Source organism: Tenrec ecaudatus, chromosome 12 (assembly GCF_050624435.1).
Source record: "Tenrec ecaudatus isolate mTenEca1 chromosome 12, mTenEca1.hap1, whole genome shotgun sequence".
NCBI classification, from domain to species: domain Eukaryota; kingdom Metazoa; phylum Chordata; class Mammalia; order Afrosoricida; family Tenrecidae; genus Tenrec; species Tenrec ecaudatus.
In genome coordinates, this window is record NC_134541.1 from 27,863,024 (window position 1) to 27,886,771 (window position 23,748).

Sequence of the window (23,748 nt, forward strand, 5' to 3'; positions counted from 1 at the left end):
AAGATTTGTTATTGGTAAGGGGTTACTAAATGAGCAAGCTCTTTCTTTGAACCACAAATGACTAGGCGTAGCCTTTTTTTGGTCAATGAGAATCTCAACCTGCCCACTGCACCAGACATACCCTCTTTGTTAGATGAGGAAAACGCACATACTTGTTCACTCACTCAAGTTCAGGAAAGCTGTCCACAACCTAGACAATGCTTTTGCTCTACCTTGATACATCCATTTCTCAATGTGCATGGTGGACTGCTCCCAAACAGCTACGTGGACATTTTCCTTTAATCAACAGATAAGCTCAGGGTGCCCCATTCATTGTACCAGTACCAAAAGCTGAACATAGTGTGGGTCACATTTCCAGTCCAGTTCTGTGAGTAGATGGTTGATATGTCTATCAACTATATACTTGAAGTCTCCTTGTTGCCCTTCTTTGGATGCCCTATTTCTCACCTCCATCAAGCCTCCAGTTGACATCTCATAAGCATGCCCAGGTTTCCCCTTTCCTGGCTCAATTCTCACCTCACAGTATTTACAACTCCCAGAGGCAGCTGCTTCTCTCCCTAGCCTGCCCAACTTTCAGGACTCTGCTGCTTGGAGCCCTTTCCTTCTTTTGGCCTTGGCTTCAGTCTACTGCTGTAACTCCTCAAGGCTATACTTGCACTCCATCCTGTCCCAGTATCTCCTTGTCCTTGCCATAATCACATAACTGAGACCAAACGAATAAGGTGGTGATGCCATCATACTCCTATTTTCATGTGTGTTTCAACTATCTTAATGTCTATATTTTGCATTATTACTAGGATCCTTTAAAAGTAGTTATGAGTCAGACCCCAGAGTGTCTGGCTATGCTCCTAGCAGGCTCATCTACCCTCTTGTTTTCTCATGATAAACACAACCAGAATCAAAGCCAACATTAATAATAAGACCCTATGCCAATACTGTGCTTGAGATTAAAGTGTTCCCCATACTTTAGCTCAACTCAGGCAGAAAGCATAATGTGCTTTAAATAGATTTTTATTTGCTTTTCTTTATATTAATTTGTTTCTCCCATAGAGGAATCGCATTACAATCTAACAATCCTGTTACACACATACACAGGCATGCCACATGACCGAGTCGAGGTGGTCGTATCCTTGAGTCTGTTGACATATTACACATAATAATCAACCAAAGTCTCTTCATTTCATCCAGCCTCAACACAGAACACCCAACCCAGGATGCACTCAACTTGGCTCCATTTGGGAGAATGGAACTAAGTGGCAGAGCAAGAGGGAAGGTATTAGAAATGAACAATGATATGTCTGCAGTAATTCCCCTCATGTAAAGCCATGTGGATCTGTGAGGGTCCTGTCGCACCTAAACATCATGGGTAAGAGCAAGTTGAAGAGAAGGCTCCGAGTTGGGGGCTAGGGAACAAGCATACTCCAAAACAGCACCAAACTACACTCACACACACCTGGTGCCTTGCTGTGGCTAGTCGGGGGAAGGCCTGAAAGAAACCACCAAATTGAGGGAGCACTCAGACTTACTGGGGGAATAACTGGAAAATGCCCTTTGTAGTTGGGACTCCCACTGTAGATGGGTAGGGGGGTCCCCACTGGCATGCTCCTTTTTGGCAAAGTGCTGGTAGTATTAACATGAGCTAATAATACAAACTGGAACAAACTTCTCAAGGGTCTCTGAAAACAGCCGTCACGACAGACTCTAACCCCTCCTGTCTAAGGTTGCATAGGACTTTTGAATTCTGGTTCCCTCAGGTATTCAAGTTCTGTGGTTTAAAAAAAAAATCCTGAAGCATGCTTAAGGTGAAAGGCACATACACAGTCAATACAGTATGACGAGTCCGATGCTTCAGGAGTCAGACTAGCAGGAGACTGAGTAGTGTTGGTTCTTAGAAATCTATATACAGTTAAAATATTGCCACACTCAAATGCTACAGAATCTATAGGACAGTACAAAAAATATGCGCCTTGCAACCAGCCAGGTGATAGAGGGTTCTAGAACTACAGGGGCTTCCCAAAACAGGTGAGGGCAGGGTCTTCGAAGTTTGAGCCCAATGCCCTATAACTCAAACTCCTCACCAAAACAATTATGGACATAGCCGGTGAACTAAGCCTACTCCACACCTGGTAGTGAGGGAGTCGGCAGGAAGTGTTCAAGGGATTTCAGCTCTCAGAAGTGCTACAAACCCTACAATGTGAAGTGACTTGGGTAGCTGGGAGGAAAAAAGGAACAATCTTGGGAGCCAAGTTAGCAGGTCGCCAACCACTGGGGCCGAGTGGACTAGAGGTGGGGGCTTTGATCTGTACATTTGGCCAACTCTATAGGATAGGAGACCAAATAGTGCTTCCTCTGCCCTTATCCAGCATCCCTGGGGCTACCCCTGCCCTAACCATTCCCAAGCCTTTACATGACGTCTGGGTTTCAGGATTAGGGAGGGCAGCTGCCTTTGCCCTCATGGGAATGCAGAATTTTCTCCAAGCCTCAGCTTAGCTATGGGGTCTGGATACCTGGAATCAGGGTGAGGGGGAAGACCTATGTTAGTATGTAACAGGAAATCATAAACGTTTCAAGGAAGAGAGAGAGCACACACTAGAAAAGGACAGCTAGAAAGAGGAAAAGGGAAGCAACTCGGTGCATCCCAAGAGGCGGTTGCTGGTGTCTGAGCCCAATAGTCAGTCCCACCATGAGACAGTGAAAGCTGGCTGCCTTGTCCCCTCTGTTTCAACCAGGGATTCAGGTTTCCTCCTCCAGGTACTTTTACTGGAGGAGAAGGGGCGGGAGACCACAGGGTACCCGTTTCTCCCCAGCAGCCTAGAAAGGAAAAAAGCTCTGGGGAGAAAATGAGGAAAGGCCCCCTGAAGGCCCTGAATCTGGTTAGGGGACTATCTAGGGATTGGGACAGTGGAACTCCTGGCCTCCTGTCAGGAGTGTGTGTGAGTCCTACCAGGCAGGGCATGAGATTCAAGGCCAGAGACAAGATGACGGCTGAGCTTTCTGTCTTGGGACAGCTTCATCCCAGAGCTTCTCCACCCTACATCACTGCTCTGCAGTTTTATCCTGGGGTGTGCCCTTTCCCCGCCTAGAAGCTCTCTGGCCTGCATCCCCCACCCACCTCAGCTAGTTCTAGCACCTTAGGCATGTGAACAGACGGCCAGGATGGCAGGGCCATGCCCAGTCTCTACTCCTGGAGTAACGTGGGGGACTAGGGTGGCAAGGTACTAACTAAGCCCTACAGACACGGGACCCTACAACCAGATGAACTGTCTGAATTTTAGGGAGAGACTTGGGAGGTGGGATTACAGGAAAGGGAATTGGGGGCAGACTCCAGGCTCTAACCTGAGAGCAGGGCTTGGCCTCTGAGCAAACACAGTGCCAGCTCCCATGGTGCCCTCTTCCCTACAGTTTCTCAACCTGTCTGTGCTTCGGTCTATTCTTCCAACAGGCTACCTCCTTCGCTCGATTCCCTCCACCTTCTCCCTCTGACTCACATCTCACAGTCTTTGTCCACATACTTTACTCTTCTAGACCAAACCAGCTCCAAGGAGCACAGCCCCCAGGGAAGAGCGAAATGAGGGAATAAAGAGGGATAGCCCTGAGCCTAAGCCCTTCCTGGAGGGCCAGGGCAGCAGCCCAAGCCCCACAGGTTGTCAGAGCTGGGTTCAAGGTCCCGCTGCACCCCTTGTAGGAAGGGCTACAACGTTAGGGAATTCATAACAGAGATCAAGAAAGTGAAGTGTCAAACGTGGGGAGGGGTGGGTGGTGTGAAGTTGGGAGCTGAAGGGGTGGGGTGGGAGGGGAGCCAGATCAGGGACTGGAAGAAGAGGCTCTCAGAAATCGGGAAGGTTCAGGGGGGGAGAGGAAGAGTGAGGGGGGAATGTTCGGAGAGGTGAGGGTGTCAGGGGTAAGGCAGGTGGATTAGGATGGAGGATGACAGGGACGAGAGGATTCAGAGGGATTAGTGGGTCGGGATGGAGAGGCTGTCACCCCACCTCACAGAGAAGGGGAGAAGGTGTGATGCCCAGCCTGTGGCAGGCCATGGCCGCCCCTTGAGCAGTGCCCTGACTGCTGCGGAGGGGCTGGGGGTCAGGAAGGGGTTCGTGGCGCGGCCAGCAGACGCTCAGTAGTTGAACTGGCGCTGGCACGGCTGGTAGACGAAGCTGCCCTGGTGCTTGGGTCGGCGCGAGCGGCTCTCCCGGGCGCGGTTCTGCCGCTGCACTACCTTGGCGCTCAGCGTGTGACGCTCAGCCCGCTGTCTGGCCCGCTGCAGCCTCCGAGCCTGGCCCGCCTTCTCCAGCAGCGCGGCCCGAGGGGGCAACGGGGCTGCTGCATGGTGGAGGACCCGCGGCTCCCGGCGGGCGGGTGCCAGCTCCCTGCAGGAGAGGGTGGGGCTCGGTCAGGCCCAGACCAGCCGGAGGCCCCAGGCAGAACCCACTCTATCTTAGCCCGCCTCCTGGGGTGCCGCCTATGGGAGTACAGATCCCGTCCCGGGTCAACAGGGAGGATTCTAGCCCCTGTGACAGGTGGGCTGGAACCGGCGGGAATCTGGGTTCCAATCCCTAATTCCACTTCTGCCTCTGGACAAGCCCCGAGAAGTAGCCTCAGCCCCAACCCACGTCTACTTGCCAACCTCTCGTGAACACCAGGTTCAGTAGTCACTACTGAGGTCCAAGGTTTAAAAAACAATTTTATTTAACCCAAACTCGATGGCATCGAGCCGATGTGGACTCATAGCAACCCCATAAGGCAGGGTAGAACTGCCCGGGAGGCTTTCCAAGACTGTAACTGTACAGGATTAAGAAGTCTCATCTTTCTCCCATGGAGCGGCTGGCGGTTCAGAACTCGGGACTTCGCAGCCTAAAGTGTAACCAGTACCCCTCCAGGGCTCGAAGCGGGTCTCAAGAGACCTCCAAGCCCCTCCCTCTTGCCTCCAAGGCTCGCCTTCTCAGGGCCCCTCCCTCTTGCCTCCAAGGCACGCCTTCTCAGGGCCCCTCCCTCTTGATTCCAAGGCACGCCTTCTCCAAGCCCCTCCCTCTTGATTCCAAGGCACGCCTTCTCAGGGCCCCTCCCTCTTGCCTCCAAGGCACGCCTTCTCCAAGCCCCTCCCTCTTGCCTCCAAGGCACGCCTTCTCAGGGCCCCGCCTCCTTCGTTCCCGGAGTGCGCCAGCCTCTCTAGGCTCCGCCCCCGGCCACTCACCGGTCGCTGAGGTGGCCGTCAGGCTGGCTGACGTCGGGGTGCGGGCCAGAGGGCGCGGGCTCCAGCACTATGGTGCTGCCGGTGACGTAAACAGACATGCTGGGGTGCTCGATGAGGAGGTCCTCCAGGGGGTTGCTCTGGAGGCGGGCGGGCCCGAGGCCGGGCCCCTCTGCAGTAAAACAGGCGGGAGGGGTAACAAACCAGCTCTCTTCCATCAAGGAGGGCGCGGGCGGGGGGCGGCCCACAGGTGCGGGGGCGGCCCCCGGGCTGGGTGGGGTCGCGTAGCTGTCTACGGGGCGCGGGAGGGAGAGCCATGCGGATGCGGGGCGCAGCGGGGAGGGACACACGCACACACGCACACCGGACAGAAGAGGGACGGGGAGAGAAAGGGCACTGTTAGTCAGACCCGCAACCTCTCCCGCTGTACCCACGGGGCACCCCCAGCCAGAGGTCACGACCTGCTGCCCTTGGGCACTTGACTTGGAGGCCCTAACACGAAGCTGCAGAGATAGCCTGGCCTTTCTTTGGCGAAGGGCCCTGTTACGGGTGTGTCTGCACCCCCCCTGTGCCTCTGCCCCACCCCCACAGTGTCACTGCCTCACCCACAGTTTGCCCGGTCAACTTGGGGAAACACCCCGATCCATAGCAGAGCTTGTCCCTCCCCTGCTGGTCCTCCTGTGTTCGCAGGATGTCTCGGGCCCCGGAGTCCGGGCCCCCAACTCAGGCCTCACCCGGCAGGTCAATGATGAGCCAGCCATCCACTTCATCTTCCTCAGAGATGAAGGCACGGGGACAGTTGGGGTCCTCTGGAGGTGGGGGAGCGCTAAAGAAGAGGCTGGTGAGGCGCTGGAACATGGTAGTGGGGCAGGTAAGCAGCCTCCGGGGGCGCGCTATGGCAGTGCGGAAACCTGGGAGGGGAGAGAGGGGGTCAGCGCTGGAGGTCAGGAGGGCAACAATAACAACCGTGCCCATCTCTAAGCTCATAACAATTAAATGGGCTAAACGGTCCCTGATCACAATCAACACTCAAGTAGTTATAATTGGTACTTTCTACAGGAAGCTTGAGGAACATGGGGAGAGTGACATATACAACCAGGTTCGGTCAGGAAAGGTCCCTAGAAGATTGGATATCCAATCTGGACCTTGAAGAGTATACAAAAGTTTGGCAGGGAAGGAATTACCCAATCTTGTGACGATTATAACATTGTTAATATTAATGTGCCAGGCATTATTCTAAGCAACTTTACTGATGAGAGGGCTTCAAAAACGTTCCCGAGAAAATTCTTTGCATAAGCTTTGTGAATCCCCGTCATGTATTACTTTTTGTAATCTTCCCAGCAAGGCCTAGTGGCACAGTGGGTTAAGCATCCACCTGCTAACTAAGAGGCTGCAGCTGTTCCACAGGAGAAAGATGTGGCAGTCAGCCTCCCAAAGATTATAAGCATGGAGAGCCTGGAAGAGGGCGTTTGTGCTGTCCCGGAGGGTCACTATGAGTCAGAATCAATGTGAAGGCAATGGATTTTCAGTCTTCACAGCAATTCGAGGTTGTGAGTATAATTATTTTCCTCCTTTTACAGGCGAGGAAACAGGTTCAGAAAGGTAAGGAAACTTGTCCTGCATCCTGCAACTGGTAAGAAACAGGTATGATTTGAACCCATGCAGGTTCCAGAAGCAGCACCCATAATCCATTTGTTCTCCATAGTTTTTGTCAAGTATCTGTCTACAGTAGGTATTTTTAACCTGGTGGCCAATGATCATGGCCGGAAATTGTGTGTGTGTGTGTGTGTGTGTTTTCGAATGCCAAAAAAGGAGCTTGGTTTTTATCAGTTTCCTAAACAATAATCCTTGACCTCAAAGACTACTTGAGCCTGTGTGGCTTGAAAAACTGGCAGAAACCCACAGAATTACTACTACCTCATGATGTGATTGGGTAGACCCTGGTTATGTGTTTGAGATAAGGTAAGCAGGTCCCATTCCCACTAAGGCTTCTCTCTCCCCCCCACCCACTACTTCCTTCCCAGGGACTGGCTCAAAGGCAGCATCTCTGGCCCCAGGGAGTCAGGTTAGTGAGACATTCTGATGGAAGGAGAGAGCTGTCAGACTCCAGGAACACTTAAGGATGAACACTGAAAGTTAGACCAGTCGATCCCTGAGTAAAGATGAAGGAGGTGGCCTCCTACTCTAAAGAGGGCGCCCCCACCAGCAGCAGCAGCAGGTTACCTCAGGGGCTGCCAGCCAGGCCTCTGGGAAGTCCCTAGAGCCTAGTCTTCCACAGCCATCCCCTGAGGGTAGGCAGCAGTTTGGCTGCTGAGTCCAGTGTCACTGCCCTCCAGAGTTGTTTCCATACTTGCTGCAGAACTCCCTGGTGGCATTTCCACACTTCCACTCCCCAGAGGAACTTCCACCACTGCTAACCCAAGTGGGGTGTTTCCATACTTGTTGCTACCTTCCCCACCCCTGGGGATGTTTTCACACTTTCCACTGGATCACCTACCTGTCACTCTTTCCTCCATACCCTGTCTTCTTTCCACTCTTGCAGACCCACAGTGGGCTGAGAGGGAAGTGGCCTCTGGGTGCTGGCTTTGCTGGTGGGATGGGTTATGACGAGTGGGAAAAGTCCCTTTAGTGCTTGCCTACAATGATCCACACATCCCAGCGCATCTGTAGCCACAGGGAGCTAATGACTCAGTTACCAAAAATCCAGAAAGTTGGGCCCCTCCTAAAGAAAGAGAAGGATGGGGCCTTGAGGAGGCACACCCTACTTCCAGGAACCTCCTACTTCAGTGAGAAAGAGCTGTTTCAGGGACCGGCATCCTCAACCAGCCTATTTTTTTTTTCAACTTGAGAATCAGAGAGGACCTAAGTTTAGCCAGAGACACACAGCAAGATAAAGACAGAGGAGACCTGGCCCTAGGCCAGCAGCCCCCAGTGTACACAGCAGAAAAGCTACAGCAGACAGTGCCAAGAAGATAATCGTATGTGTGAGGGGATCATCAACAAGACACTGCCCAGGATAGAGTCACCGCCCATCTGAGGGCCTCTCTGTTCAGCTGTAAAGGGTGTAGGATTCAGCATGCATTTAAAGGTCACCCACTGTGGATCAGGGCCTGTAAGGAGAACATCCCCTGTGGGTTTCCAAGACAAAATCTTTGCACAAGTAGAACACCTGTCTTTCTCCTGCAGTGTGTGCATGGGGGTTTTGAACCTCTGATCTTGAGATTAGCAGCCCCGCCAAACACATAACCCACTACACCACCAGGGCTCAGGTCTGTGCTAGGTCTCCTCAAATGACAGAGGGGGGGCTCAGGTAGAAAGCTCCCAGCTGGAGGTCACACAGCAAGTTAGTGATAGAGCTAGGACAGGCAGCAGCACCAGTCAGCCAGGGCCCGCCCCCTCTCCTGACCACTGGAAGAGCCTTTCCCAGCCCCAACAGCTTCCTGGTTCTCACATTCCCAGCTCTGCTCCAAGGAGAACCACCCCTTTAATAGCCACAGCAGCTGTGCTCAGAATAGCACTTGAGCCTGAAGCCACCCAGCCCATCTTTGAGCAAAACCCAGGCTGGATGGAATGGGATCCTGGTCCAGCCTCTAGGTGCATCCACTTAGTGTCAGAAGCTTTCCTCCTACCTTTAGAGCAGAGAAGGGTAGCCTAACTCATGTAACCACCCACACTAGATCAGCTCTTGTCTGTCCCTCAGAGCTGACAACCCTGGGGGTAGAAGAGTGGATGAAGGGTGCTCTCACCCCATACATCCCCCATCAGCCCTGCAGACACCCCAAGCCAATGACCCGCCTTTCTGTAGTCAAAACAGTGAGGAGGAGGTGAATTTATTAGGATCTGGGGCTCCAAGGTGTACATATAAGGACAGGGGTCAGGGCCACAAGAGACCCAATTTCCAGAGGTCCCTGGACAAACGTCCAAGAACAAGAAGACAGAGGAGTCCTGTTAAATCGGGGTGGTGGGTGGGCAGCGTTCCCACTGGAAAGGGGATGTGTAGCTTGTTACTTGTTTTGACCATCTACTACCTAACTGCCCAAGGATAGTGCACCTGTCACTCACTTATTGGATATGACTCTAACTGGGTGACACATCCCCTCCTTGGGGCTCAGGCCCCTCATTCTTGAAATAGGGTCTAAAATCTGTGTTCTGAGATTAATGGCATGACGTCAGGGATTAAAATCAAAACCAGACAGACTGCCTTAGGTCTGACGGAGTAGAGTTGCTCCGGAGGTTTTCCAGGGCTGTGTAAAGTCCATATGCGAGCAGCCCCGCTCCACATCTTTTCCCCCTGGAGGGCTGGAAGCTTCCAACCACTGACGTGGGTTAGCAGCCCAGTTTAACCTCTGCGCCTCGCGCGCGGGCTCCTTGTCAGGGATTAGGAGGATGTTATTTTGTTAGCCTCTGGGGGCGGGGCCTGAAGCTGGAGGGCGGAGATTCCGCCACCATCTGGCGCTCCTCCCCACCGACCTGAAGCCCGAGGTCTCCACGGAGCTCCTAACAGCCCCCCAGCTACAAACCAAAAGCGCCATCCCGCCCCCTCCCAAACCTAAAAGAGAAAGCAGCAGGACAGGCGGCCTGACCTCAGCCCCTGACTCAGCCAGGAAATGGCTGAGCCTCCTCCGGCCCCGCCGTCTTTGCAAGGATCCTCACCCTTGGGCTCAGGCCCGACCCTGCGCCCACCGGGTCACCGGAGGACAAACGACTCGATTTAGGGGGTGGGGCCGGCCTTGGTGACGTCTCAATGTCATATGCAAATAGGGCGACGTCAAGGTCTACCGGGCGGGTGGCAGCCTATCGCGAACGGGGAACGCAGCCCCAGCGGCCAGCGGCGAAGACAAAGGCCCGGGAGATGGGGGCGCGGGCGTGTCCTGGGTGCTGGGCACCCCGGGGCCGGGGCTGCTCGGGACTCACCTGGGGCGGGGGCGCGCGGCAGGCGGGACGCGGTGAGGTAGTGGGGCGGCCGAGCGTCCCGGGCTCGGCGGCTGCTCACAGGCCGAGCCGCATCGCGGCGATCGGCGAGGGAGGCGGCAGGGCGGCGAGGCGGACGCTCCGGCTGCTGCGCTCGCCCGCGGGGCTTTGAGTCTGTGCAGCCGCTGCGGCTGGGCTCACGGCACAAATTGGAAGGTTCAAACAGCTGATTGTGACGTCACAAAGGGGCCCGCCCGCCTGGCGTCACCCCCCAGCCGAGCGACGGCCAATCCTAGGCTGAGGATCTCCTCCGCTCCGCCTCCTGCACGGTTCGCTGCCCGTGGCTCCTGCCGGCTAGCCCGGCTGCAGTCGTCGGGGGCCAGTCGGTGAGGCAGCCCCTGGGGCTGGACCCTCCCGCCCCACGGTCACTCTCAGACCTTGCAGTGAAGAGGGTCCCCACTCCTTCCTAGGGAATCCCCATCTTCCTGCACCCTCTGCACATGAACCTGCACCTTTACCCCTCTCATGACCCCATCTTTTCACCTGTTCACCTGCGTCCTCTATCGCAAGACTCCCCATCTTTCTTTTTTTCCCTTCCCCATCTTTATTTTTTTTCTTCCCCCCCATCTTTCTTAATACCCTTTCTTTACCCACACCACGTCCGTCCACATCTCTTCTCACCACCTTTCTGTCTCGCCGCCTCATTCCTACTCACCCTGCTTCTCACCCCATTTTTCCTCAGCAGGTTATAAGGGGAACACCACCCCACCCCACCGCGCAACCCTGGTTCCCGAAGAGTCCCTGGGAATGTAGAGAAGTTGAGGCTGGAGGGAAATTTTGCAGATTTAAGAACTGATCTAGACTGAAGAAACGTTGACCTCAAGCCTGCTGTGTGCTGAAATAGACTTTAAATCCACGTTGCTCCTGGGGCCGAACAGAACAGTGACTGGGCAAGAATTATTAGCCTATTTGCAGATCGGTAAACTGAGGCGGATGAATGTGCCAGTCAGTATAGTGGAATCCTTTGAATTAATGCATTCAACACTTAGTGAGCACCAGCTATTGTCACTGGCAGACCACTAGCTGAACCGCCAATTGCATACTTACTGTGTGCCGGGCACTGTGCTGTGAGGCTTTGTGTGGATTTTTTTATTTTCACGACAATCTCCAAAGGTGAGCATTATCCCTATTTTAAGGTTCAAGAAAACAAGACTCGGAGAACCTCCCTTCAGGACTCCTCAGTCCAAGTCACTAAGGGAAGGAGCAGAAAATGATCCCCAGATACTTCTGGGAGGGACGGTATTTTGGGTCTTGGAATAGCACCCCCAATTTCCCTCATTTCATGGAACCTTGAGCCTCTGCCCATCATAATCACTTCCTACTACCGGCATACCATTTCTTGACCTCTTTGCTGACTTGTACTAAATAATCCTTAACACACCCCACCTCCCATGCCACTTCCCTGCTCTAAAACCTCCTGTGACTCTCAAAGCACCACAGCTCCACACACCCCGTTCTACCCTACTCCACCCCCTTCTCCTGCACACACCTGTGCTGAGGTCTCATGCCTGCTGCCGCCTCAACGCTCTCCCTACTCCACACTTGCTCCTGTTGTGCCCTCTGCCCTCTTCTGGCCTTTCTAAAACCCACAGCTTCCTGTCTTCATGTTTCTATTCCCCCTTCTTTCTCTATTGAGCCTTGTATGTCACCACCCATGTGTCCATCTTTACCTTGATGGACAGCCATATATTTGTTCAATAAACAGTAAGTGATGATGATTAACTGTGTGTATGAGTGAGAGAGTGAGAGAATGAAGCCCTGCCCCTGATCCACCCACCCAACTATGCGAGGCCTAATGCAGAATAGATTATCATAAAAACTTGCAGAAAGGGTACCTGAAGGCCTGAGGCTCAGCAACTACATCTGGAATCTCAAGAAGACCCCACCTGGACCCTCTCCCCACCTTTACCTGCTACAGGAAGCATTCTGTTGGGCACAGGGTTCTGGTTCGCCAAGCCCAGGCAGGGGACTCTTGACAGACACTCTAGGACCCTAAATGAACTGGATGCTCTCAATTTTTGCTGAACCCTACATCAAGGCGACTTGATCAGACACCAATCTTTCATTTATTATAGAATCAGTGTTACCCCTAAATTGGGGGGCTAGAACTCAATGGAGTCCCCTCCTGCTTCCTCTAGGACAGTGGTTCTCAAGCTTCCTAATGCTGCGACCCTTTCATACAGTTCCTCATGTTGTGTGACCCCCCCAACCATAACATTATTTTCATTGCTACTTCATAACTGTAATTTTGCTACTGTTATGAATCAGGCGACCCCTGGGAAAGGGTCATTCGACCCCCAAAGGGGTACAGCACATAGGTTGAGAACCGCTGCTCTAGGGGTTGTCCCTTCTGTCCACTGCAGAGATTTCAACTATCAAGGCTGGAGGAGGCTTCAGACCTCAATTCATCCAAGCCCTTCCTTTTATCGGCGGGGAAGCTAAAGCACAAAGAAGTCAAGGTAGTTGCTTAGGATCATCTAACAGCAGAGCCATCTCCTGACCCTAGGCCCGAGGAGTGGACTTAGCATTCTGGGACCTGGAGACTATAAAAAGAGGCACTGAATAGCATGCTGGGTTCATCCTGAAGTCTCATTCCTAAGCAGACATACGGTGCTACTCCACTGCGTGTTGACATTTGAATATACAAGGGCACCTATGTACACGCACATGCACATTGAGCTCATAGCAACAGGGTTAACAGATGCCACACCCATCTAGCCCCTGCCCAGATGAGTGCCGGCTCAATTTTATGAACTCCGGGATTGAAGGCCAAGAGGCCACCCTTCTATTCCTGTCTGGGTCTTGGGCTTGCCCTTACCAGCCCCTGAGGGCTCTTCACTAGCTTATGGCCCCCCACTTCAAAGACCAGAGATGTGTCAGCCTGGGTGTGTCCCTCACGGGACCTTGCATGTACTCACAAGTATGAGCCAGCCTCTATGTGCCCAGCTGGAGAACTGGTTCACTACTCTCCCCTCCCAATTTAAGACAAAGGTTAAAGTGGGTAGTTTGGAATCTGAAGTCAAACCAGCAAGCCCAGATCACCGCCGAAACAGAACCCTCTCACTCCTTCCCCTACAAGCCCAGATCCATAAAATGTTAAATCATATTGATGATGATGATGATGATAAGGAGATGGCTATGTTGCAGACACTGTTCTCCTCTTTTCCTATGTTATAACTGTTTCATTTCACAGCCACCCCTTGATGTAGATAGTACATTTCTTTCTGTTTCACTGAGGAAGAAATTTAGGGGACAAATGTAACTGGGAAAGGCAGCCAGGCAGGCACGCTCGTGATACACCCCCAGTAGGTAAGCCTACATCTTAACACAGGGCTCTAGCTCCAGACTTTCTTCTCAACAAGCCTTGTTGTTCCTTCTGAGAGGAATGGTTTTGCAGGAATCTGTGTGTGTGCCCACATGTCTCTATGTATACCTTGAAAAAGACCCCCATCTGATTGCCAGTAAACACAGGTATTAATCCCCTGATGGGTTCCCTGCCTGACCCTGGACAAGTCATTTCTCTTTTTTCACCCTCAGTTTCCTCTTCTGCAAACCTTCTGGCTGCATTTTCTAAACAGAATCTCTGAGCCCAAACCTGCAGGCAACCGGGTTTGTTTGTGTGGACTGTGTAATCCCCCTGTCACTGAGGAGGTGTGCTTAATCCCTGTTAGTGAGGAAGTGATGGTCAGGGCAGGATTCATTTCAGGAAGGGTGGCAGGTGGCAGGAAGCCAAAAAGCTTGGCTTATTTTAGTCCATCTGCCCTGGCGTGAGGGTGGGGCGGTGACTTTGGTGTATGTTTGCGAATTTATATGCAGTAAGCCACTCTGGTGTAATAACCCACTGCCTTCCAGTTGATTTCTACTCACAGAGACCCTGTACGACAGAGTAGGACTGCCCCATGGGGTGTCCAAGACCGTAACCTTTACAGAAGCAGATGGGGACATCCTGTGGAGCGGCTGCTGGGTTCAAACACCGGCGATAGCAGTGTTGCACTTTAACCACGGTGCCACCAGGGCTCCGCGGGTGGGAGTACCCTCGAAAATTTTCCAAGATAATGGCTGTGTCTTTCCCTGCCTGTGGGCAGTTAGAAGAGACAGCTCTAGGGCCGGTCACTCAGGAGCAGAAGAAAAGGAGTTAGCCTGTGCACTGTGCCCACTTAAGTTCTGCAACTCCTGGGAACACATGCCGATTAACCAAGTGCACTTCCCCCAGGTTCTGCACTTCCCTACCGGGAGCTGGGTTCCCGCAGGCTTTAAGGCTGGAGAGGAGGGAGAGTGGACAATGGAGGTCCGCTGCCTGCTAAACCCGCCACCTTTCTCGGAGCAAATGGACTCCGGAGCCCTCATACCACTGCCCTCTTCTGCCCCTGCATCTGGTATTCAATAGTGACCAGCTGGTTCTGAACGGTGTCCAGTAAGTACTGATGGGGAGGATGAGTGAAGCTGCCCTCACTCACACTTTTAGCCTTCTTGGAGCCCTGGTGGTGTAGTGGTTATGAATTGAGCTGTGACTTGCAAGGTCAGCAGTTCAAAACTACCAGCTGCTCTCAGCGAGAAAGATGGGGTTTTCCACTCCAACAATAGGAGTTAACAATGCTTTCGGTTTTGGGCCAACACACACACACACACACACACACACCTTATGCAAATGATCACATTCTAAACTTTTCCCTCCACCAGCTTTCCTGCTGTCTGGATTTTACTGGTGCACTTCCTACTTCCTAGGAGCAACCTGCCCCAGCCTCCCTGCCCTTTAATCTCCTGGTGTCTAGACTTTTTTTTCTTTCCACTGAATGTTATCAGCAGTAATGGGTACCAGTACCCTCTAAGGTAGGCACTGCTTTGATAAGGAAACTTGCCCAAGATCACAGAGCTAATAAAGAAGTGTGCATGTTTCTCTTTATTGAACTGTGTACAGAATATTGCATGTGAAAATGTGTGATAGTAGACAGCACCACATTTCTAAAGCCTATGCCTGCAAGTGTAAAGCTAAATGTAAAATCCTTTTCAAGTATTGGGCCCTTCCCTGCTAGTCTGGAGCAAATTGCCATGTGGTGAAGAGAGCCACGCGGCAAGGACTCAAGAGCAGCCTCTAGGAGCTGAGAGAGGTCTCCAGATAACAGGTAGCAAGACAAGGAGGACATCAGTCATATGGCCACAAGAAAGTAAATTCTTTTTGCCTCTTGGTGGATTTTTCATTCAGAGAGCTTTAAAGTAAGGCCACAGCCAGTTAACTTGGGGCTACAGCCTTAGGAGGTCCCGAGCAGAGAAACATCATTGAGCAGTGCCCTGACAGAACTGTGCACTAACACATGGGTGTTGTGTTGAACTGCTAAGTGTGTCCAGTTTATTACACAGCAATAGACCTTTACATGACGATTAAGATGCAGTTTGAGTTCCTAATCTTACTTCAGTACATTTTCAGTGCAAATATTTTGTGTGTGTGAGGCATATGTTTGTAGCAAACATTTTCCATTTCCACATCACACACACACACACACACACACACACACACACACACACACACACTGCCCCAGGTACCATCTAGTCACATAGTGTTCATGTTGTGCAGATATCGGTGTCACCTCTTTCCTAATGTTTCTATCAGCTTTAACAGGAAGTAGCTCAAGGGATCCTAAGTAGAGAGATCTCCTTGCTTTGGTTCACACATTGTTCTTTTTAAAAAAAATAACAACAAAACTAATCATCCCTAACAGCACACGCAGAACAGAGCTGCGGCATTTTTTGTTAACAGCCACATAGTATTTTATTGCAGCATAGAAGGATGGACTGACATTTTCAACTCATTCCCTTTGCTGTACATTTGGTTTCTTATTTGCTCTTTAGACAATAGCTCTTGAGTGTGTCAAAGTACTGAGCTTGGGCCATGTGAGACCCTGGGACTGGGGGTTTGGGCTCAAGGGTACCTCAGAGAGATTCAGATCCATGTCCTGGGTCAAGCTTTTCCTCAGCCCCTTCTCACCCATTTCCTCTGCGTGCGCATCTTGACCTGTTCTTCAGATGAATACACCAAAATTATTTCCTGAAAATGTGAGACCACCTATCTTTCTTACCATGCCCTTTAGTCCCGAGTGGCAGCCTCAGCCAGCCTATCACCATAGCTCACATGGTTCTCAGAATCCTCCTGACTCCATAAAATCCTCCGGACCTGACTCCCTTGATTCCAGTCAAGTGACTAGTACTGCCAGGAGCTTTTGGCAGAGATGTTGGGGACGAAGGCTCAGAAATGTGTGCAAATATCTATCTATCGATCCTTGGACCTACCTGAGGCCACCCTGCTGCTTTCCCATCTTCTTGTCTGCTTCCCTGTGGATTTTGCCATCTATTCCTATCAGAGGAATTGGGGCCATGGCCTTACCTGTGAGGCACAATGAATGCATCTTCTTGGAGGAGGAGAATCCCTCCCAGTTGTGATAGACTTGCACCCAAAGGTTTGAGAGAGCACATTCAGACCTTCAAATGAAAGGCAAGAAAATGGCATGCCCAGGAGCACAGAATGAGTGAATGAAAGAAGCTTGGGGCTTCTCCTCCCAATCCTTCTCTGTCTTCCATTTCCTCCTAGAGTTCAACTTATTGCCACTGAGGGGATTTAGACTCATCGCAACTCCAAGAACCAGGGTAGAAAGTCCCCTGTGGGTGTCTGAGATTGGAACTCTCTTTGGGAGTAGAAAGCCTCATCTTTCTCCCGAGGAGTGGCTGGTGGTTTAGTGCTGACCTTGTGGCCAGCAGCCCAACATGTCGTGTCACCCTCTACACCACTAGAGCTCCTTTTTTTATTCTCTCAACATCAAGTGTATAAAGTGAATAGAATTGTGGCATGTTGATACACTGGACTACAGCTCAGGAAAAAAGGTTTAACACATGCAGCAACATGGATCAACCTCAAAAACATCATGCTGGACCCATATTGACAGTAGCCATACCAGGAGGGGAAGAGGCAGGTGGAGGGAGAAAAGGGGAACTGATCACAATGATCTACATATAACCCCCCTCTCTGGGGGACGGACAACAGAAAAGTGGGTGAAGGGAGACATCGGTCTGTGTAAGACATGACAAAATAATAATAATTTATAAATTATCAAAGGTTCATGAGGGAAGGAGGGGAGGGGAGGGAGGGGAAAAACGAGAAGCTGATACCAAGGGCTCAAGTAGAAAGTAAACGTTTTGGAAATGAAGATGGCAACAAATGCACAAATGTGCTTGACACAATGGATGGATAGATGGATTGGGATAAGAGCTGTACAAGCCCCCAATAAAATGATTTAAAAACAACAACAACATTATGCTGATCAAAAGAACCCGACACAAAAGAGTAAATACTGTAGACTTCCTTGATATGAAATTCTAGCACAGGCGCAACTAAGACCTACTGACGGAAAGCAGATCAATAGTTGCCTGAGGCTGAATGGAGGGACTGACTGCCAAGGGACTTGAGGAAATTTTCTGGGATGACAGAAGGTTTCTAGATTTTAGTTGTCTGGTTGACTCCATGGATTAATGCATTTGTTAACTATGCCTGATTGTTTTAAAATGTTAAAGGCAGTATGAAAATAGACTCACCCAGTTTAGAAATGTCTGAGCAAAGAGAAAATGCAAACCCGACCTTGACTGACCAACTTACTTGAGACAGGGACAAGTTCAGCAGCTGGTGGCTCTGAGGTTCAGCTCCTCCCATATTTGCGATGACGTTGTCAGGGGTTTCCGGCAGAACATTCTTTTCCTTAGAGACATGGGCTCAAGGGCACGCTTTTTCATGACGACTGTTCCCACCCTGGTGTGGACTAGAACACGTGCCTCTCTGCTCTTCACCCCGTGACTGAATTTTTAATTTTTGATTCTGTAGGAGCCTTCAAAGCTTTTTAGCTTGACTCTTTAAAATATAAAAAGGAAAGAAGGAAGAGGGCTTTGCACAAGTGACAATGATCATGGCTAATGGTGACGACTTTCTGTATGGGTTTGTCACAGATTTGGAAACAGGCATAGAGAGTTGAAGCTGTCTGCTCAAGGTTAGAGAGCTGCTGACCGACTGGGATTTGTCCACCTGCTCCAGAGCGCATATTCTTCAGTATGAGATGGCATTGCCTATACATAACAATTTAAGATAGCCATGCCCTTTGGCAACCGGACCCCTTCCTCACTGGTGCCAGAATTCTACCATCATTGCCCTCTTGAGACACTTCCTAAAAGGCAACTTGAAAAGAGAAGAACACTGCATCCCTAGACACCTACCTCAAAGATGCCTCCTTTCCAGTGAGTGGAATGAGAATAGGCTGCAGACCGCACTGAGGGAACATACCCCGTTCCTCGAGTCCTTTAATGCTCCTCCCCCATGGTCATGACCCCAGTTCTACCTTGAAAATCTGGCTAGACTGGAGCATGCGCACTGGACAGATAAGAACTCAACACCTGGAATCCAGGACAGATAAACCCCTCAGGAGCAGTCATGGGAGTAGCGATACCATGAGGGTAGGGGGAAGGTGGGAGAAGAAGGGGTAGAAATGGGGAACCCACTATAATGATCAATGTATTAACACCCTCTCACCCCCGCTGTAGGGGAATGAACAGCAGAAACATGGGAGAAGGGAGATGGGACATTGTAAGATATGAAAATAATTTATCAGGTCCACGAGGGTGGAAGTGGGGGGAGGAAACAAAGAGGAGCTGATACAAAGGGTTCAGGGAAAGAAAATGTGTTGAAAATTATGATGGCAACGTATATACAAATGTGTTTGATACAATTGATTTATGGATTATTATAAGAGCTGTAAGTGCCCCCAATAAAATGATTTATTAAAGATGCAGACTGTGGGCTGGGGAAAGGAGTGGTGGGTCACAGAAGAGGAAGAACAGAGAGGTGAGGGGTGGAGTCAGATGTCTCCACTTTCCTGGACTGGCTCTGCTTAACCTTACACTGATGGGACTTCTGGAGGGACAGCCCTATAGTCAATCAGCTCTGGGTCTCAGCCAAGAATGGCGGTGACAGGGAGCCCAGTGGGTGAGAGGTGACATGATTCTGGGAGTAGCCCAGGTGCCTCTCTGGCCCAGGCTGTCTCCAGGGAAGCAGGGAGGACAAAGGGCACTGTGTGTTTCTTCCTCCATCAGAAGATGGAGGGTTGGCCTCGCTCCTGTGCCTGGGCGTGGTTGTTGTATACACGTGTGCTTCCCGTCTATTTTAAAACATTCAGATGTACTTGAATGGCACAACACTACATGAACAGTGCACACAGCCCAAGTCATTTTAGTGAAAACATCTTAATTTATAAACATAGAATCCAAGCAATCAGGATAAAGTCAAAGTCACACTTGATCACCCTTTGTCCAAGCCATGAGAATTTCTCCCTCTTCCAACACGCCCCCTGCCCTGCCACCAAAGAGTCAGAGCCACTAATTTGGAGTATATTCTTCTTTCCTTTTTCTACACAACACACACAAACATATAGGTGGTGTTTTTCCTTGACAGGGTTTATTTTCCTTCTATTTTTGAATTACGCTTTAAAGCATTTCATTTACTTACTTAATTACACGGACAGGGTTCAAAATTCCAAAGGTCCAACAGAGAATACAATCAAAAGCAAGTGTCCCTCCCAGGAGACAATCATCGTCTGGTTTCCTGTGATTCCTTCCAGAGATATTCTGTGCACCTTGCTTGTGAGCACCTCTCCTGCAGCCCTGCCCTTCTCACTATGAGCAGCAGGCTCATTCCTTTTGACCCCTGCAGAGGATCCTGTTGGGTGGAAGCCTATGGAAACAAGAATTGCCTACCGTATTTTTCTACTACAAAAATACCGCAGTTCATATATTGACCCATTATTTTACACACTCGTCTGGAAGCTACATCTCTAGTAGTGAAAGATCCTCAGTACATTTTAAAAGTTGACAAAAATTGACAAGCACCCTCCATGGTATGCTCATCTACACTGCTTGTAGGTTTACTTGTACATTAATTTTCATTTCACGTTATACACTCTATCGTGCAGACTCACACTTTTCATTCACAGCAGTCTGTCTTAGAGTTGTCCCTGTGTCGTGTCAGGCTGGGTTCTTCAGAGAAGCAAAACCAGCAATACTTAAGGGAGACGTTCATGTCACAGGAATTGGCCCATATGGCGGTGGAAGAACTAAGTCCAGTGTGGGTCAAGCCTGTGCCAGATGCTAAAGCTGGCGACTTTTCCTGACTTGCATGGTGCCTGGAACTGGGAAGCCAGAAGGTCCGCGGCCAGAGCAGCAGATCTTATGGCAGGCCAGGATAGCTTCCGGATCACTCACAGAATTGGCAGGCAAGATCACAGACCACCAGAATCTGCCCAGAGACCAGATGCAGGACCCAGGCCAGCAGTGAGGGGCGATAGGGGGCCAGTTCTTGGCAGCATCTATTTTACAACTATCAAATAGACCACACACTGCCACCCAAGGAGATGTCGTCAGTCAGTGTGTGACCTGCACCTTATGGGGTGGGGTGGGGGAGGGCTTACTACCAACATGCAGAGAATCCAGGTTAGGCCAAGTTAACATAAACCTAACTATCAGATATGCTAACCCCCATTGATGTACCTCATTAAAAAGGAAAATCACCTGACCACTTCCCATCCCTCAGGTAGGTGGCTCTAAAGTGATGATCACTTACAGATGGACTTTAGATGATTCTCATTTTGCTGCCACAAATATTGCCAGCGATTATCTGTATAATCAGAGAAGTAACTTGCAACAGGGATAGATATGCATATTTCCAATTTCAATAATATTAACTACTTCCACTGAGTTGACTCTGACTCACAGCGACCCTGTAGGACAGGGGAGAACTGCCCCTGTGAGTTTCCAAGACTGTGGCTGCTTACTCTTGGAGTAGAAAACCCCATCCTGCAGAGTAGCTGGTGGTTTTTGAACTGCTGACCTTCCTGTTAGCAGTCTCTCTCCCAAAGTGTTGTGCCGATTTATACTTCCACTAGCTGAGCATGGGTGCATTAGATTCATAACTAGAGCTAGCCCATAGGCTTCCTTCTGAACCAAAGCCCAAGTCTCATTTATCATGGGACTGTCCAGACCCCCACCCTTCTCAAGTTGGCGCTGGTACAGAAATGAGGTGTCGAGCTAAGTTTTGGGAAGGGGAAACCCTGCTGAGAGGTAGGTGGTCTTGCATTGGCCAGGTGGACTGCCAGTTCATCCACCCCACCTTCAAAGGCTGCCTAGGGAAAAAGTTACTCACCTGGCCAGGAGGGTTCAAAGGGAAACGTGGTATCAACACCTGCACAGAGGGTACACTCTCTATCAGGCGTGACCCAGAGGTGAGTGAGGCCAGTCCTTGCCCTCTCACACCTTTATAATCACGAAGAAAATAGATGAGTAGACAGACAATGACAATTGAACATGGAGCCAACTTCCTTTTCTGATAATATCTGGGACTTCCTGCTACACAGCACATAAAAATGCTGGGAATAAAGCAAACAAACATCCCTCTACATGCAACTTGCATTAGGTGGGTTTTAACAGGTATTCAGGAGGATGAAGGCTTGCTTTTACATCAAATAAGGAGTTGGAACATATAAACCTAAGACTCTTGAAGAATTATAGCACAGGGAAAAAGAATAGACTGGGGGGGAAATACAAACACCAATCATGACTAAAGAAGAGACCAACAGGGTATGTGTACATCTTGACCTGGTCATTGGGAAGGAGAAAAAATTTTAAAAAGATCTCCTGACAAATCATTGGTTTGAAAAGTTCAGCAATAACTGCCTTCAGGCAAAGCTTGATCCAGTGGCTTAGAGACTTTAAAAAAAACCCACTTTTTAAAATACTCTCCTATCCCCTTGGCACACTGTTGTTAGCTGGCTTTGAATTGATTCCGACCACGGCCACCCCATGTGTTACAGAGTTGTTCTGTTCTGAGGGGTTTTCTTGTCTCTGATCTTGAAGGAAGCAGCTTGCTTGGGTGGCTCCGAACAGCCACCTCTCAGGCTGGCAGTGGAGTACAAACCTCTTGCACGATTTGTGACTCCCAGGGACTATCCTGCGAGCTAGTTTTCCTACCATTAATGTCTTGCATTTCTATGGCACATTTGTTCTAATTGATGAAGCAGAGACTCTTTTAAAAAAAATCATTTTATTAGGCGCTCATACAACTCTTAACACCATCCATCCATCCATTCATTGTGTCAAGCACATCTGTACATTCATTGCCCTCATCATTCTCAAAACATTTGCTCTCCACGTAAGCCCCTGGCATCAGCTCCTCATTTCCCCCCTCCCTCCTTGGTCCCCCTCCCTCATGAACCCTTGAAAATGTATAAACTATTATTTTGTCATATCTTACACTGTCCAATATCTCCCTTCACCAACTTTTCTGTTGTCTGTCCCCCTGGGAGATTCTATGTAGGTTCTTGTAAGACCCCAGACACTATATCTTTTGGTAGCCAGACACCATCAGCTTTCTTCACCACATTTACTTGTGCACCCACTTTGTCTTCAGTGATTGTGTCGGGAAGGTGAGCATCATGAAATTCTAGTTTAATAGAACAAAGTATTCTTACATTGAGGGAGTACTTGAGTGGAGGCCCAATGTCCATCTAAGCAAAGACTTTTAAAAGATAATCTTTTCTCAATTCTCCAAAGAGCTTCCCAGAAGTTGGCTTGTCTTTTAATAGGCTCACTTTCTCTTTGTGACCAGATCATAGTACCTGGGAGTGACTCTGCAACAGTACCCAGACCTTGCATGTATCCACATAGGCCACGTAGGCAAAGACTTGAAATGCTAATCTGAGTCAAAATGTCATGTGACCTTCCCAGCCCACAAGAGGATGGGAGGCTTGTAAGAAGCTGAAATCATCTCCCACTTGCCTCCCTATCTCCCCCAGAGGCTGTCATGAGACTATTTCTCATTGATTTTTGTTCTGATGAGGTCTTTTCAGCCACACCCCTCAGAATGTAGCTGCAGAATATGATACCCCTCAGCTGCTGTCCAGAATCGCTCCTTAACAATGGGATAGCCCACAACTTACGTTGCAGTCATCCAGCCCCTTTTGTTATGGTGTGTGGAATGAGGATCATAGTGGGCTTATTATTCTTTCTGCCTCAGAGCTCAAAGTGGCTCACTACATCTTTGCCAGTAAACTCAGTCAGGCCTTGGCCTTCCCTTGTCTGTGTAAGCTTGACAGATGGCTACCCACTGTTCTGAGTTCTGTGTGCTCCCAAGCGCAAGCCTAGCAGAAAAGACAAACTCCATTTCCCAATGGCTCAATCCCAAATCCCAAAATTTAGTCTTGCTAGATATAATTGATCTGATTGAGGTCATATATGTAGCCCTGAATCAATCACTGTGGCTAGAGGTTTGGCATGTATTGATTAGCCTAAGCCATTTAGGGACCCATTCCTGGAGAAAGATGAGGCTTTCTACTCCCACATCTGTAGTACAGGGCTCGATTCAACACATCTGTTTTTGTTCTATTCTATTAAAAAATAAAATGAATAAAGCAAAAAGGTTTATACTCTCGGAAACCCACAAGACAGTTCTGCCCAACCCTATAGTCACTGTGAGTTGGAATCAAGTCCCTGACAGGGAGTTTTTGGTT

At 50.0% G+C, this 23,748-nt stretch overlaps 1 protein-coding gene across 3 annotated transcripts; it reads right to left on the reverse strand.

Annotated features, from left to right (window-relative positions):
• Positions 1-978: 978 nt before the first annotated feature.
• On the reverse strand, positions 979-10,342 carry TP53INP2 (tumor protein p53 inducible nuclear protein 2). Of its 3 annotated transcripts, none has more exons than XM_075563747.1 (4): positions 10,106-10,342; positions 5,926-6,102; positions 5,195-5,483; positions 979-4,370 (listed from the first exon to the last, which is right to left on the reverse strand). In XM_075563747.1, the coding sequence occupies exons 2-4, from the start codon at positions 6,047-6,049 to the stop codon at positions 4,118-4,120; spliced, it is 666 nt and encodes a 221-aa protein (XP_075419862.1). In that variant the 5' UTR covers positions 6,050-6,102; positions 10,106-10,342; the 3' UTR covers positions 979-4,117. The 3 variants fall into 3 exon arrangements, with proteins under 3 accessions (XP_075419862.1, XP_075419863.1, XP_075419861.1); XM_075563748.1 differs by lacking the exon at positions 10,106-10,342 and adding an exon at positions 7,689-7,927 and having other exon boundaries at positions 5,195-5,363; XM_075563746.1 differs by lacking the exon at positions 10,106-10,342 and adding an exon at positions 7,689-7,912.
• Positions 10,343-23,748: the final 13,406 nt, after the last annotated feature.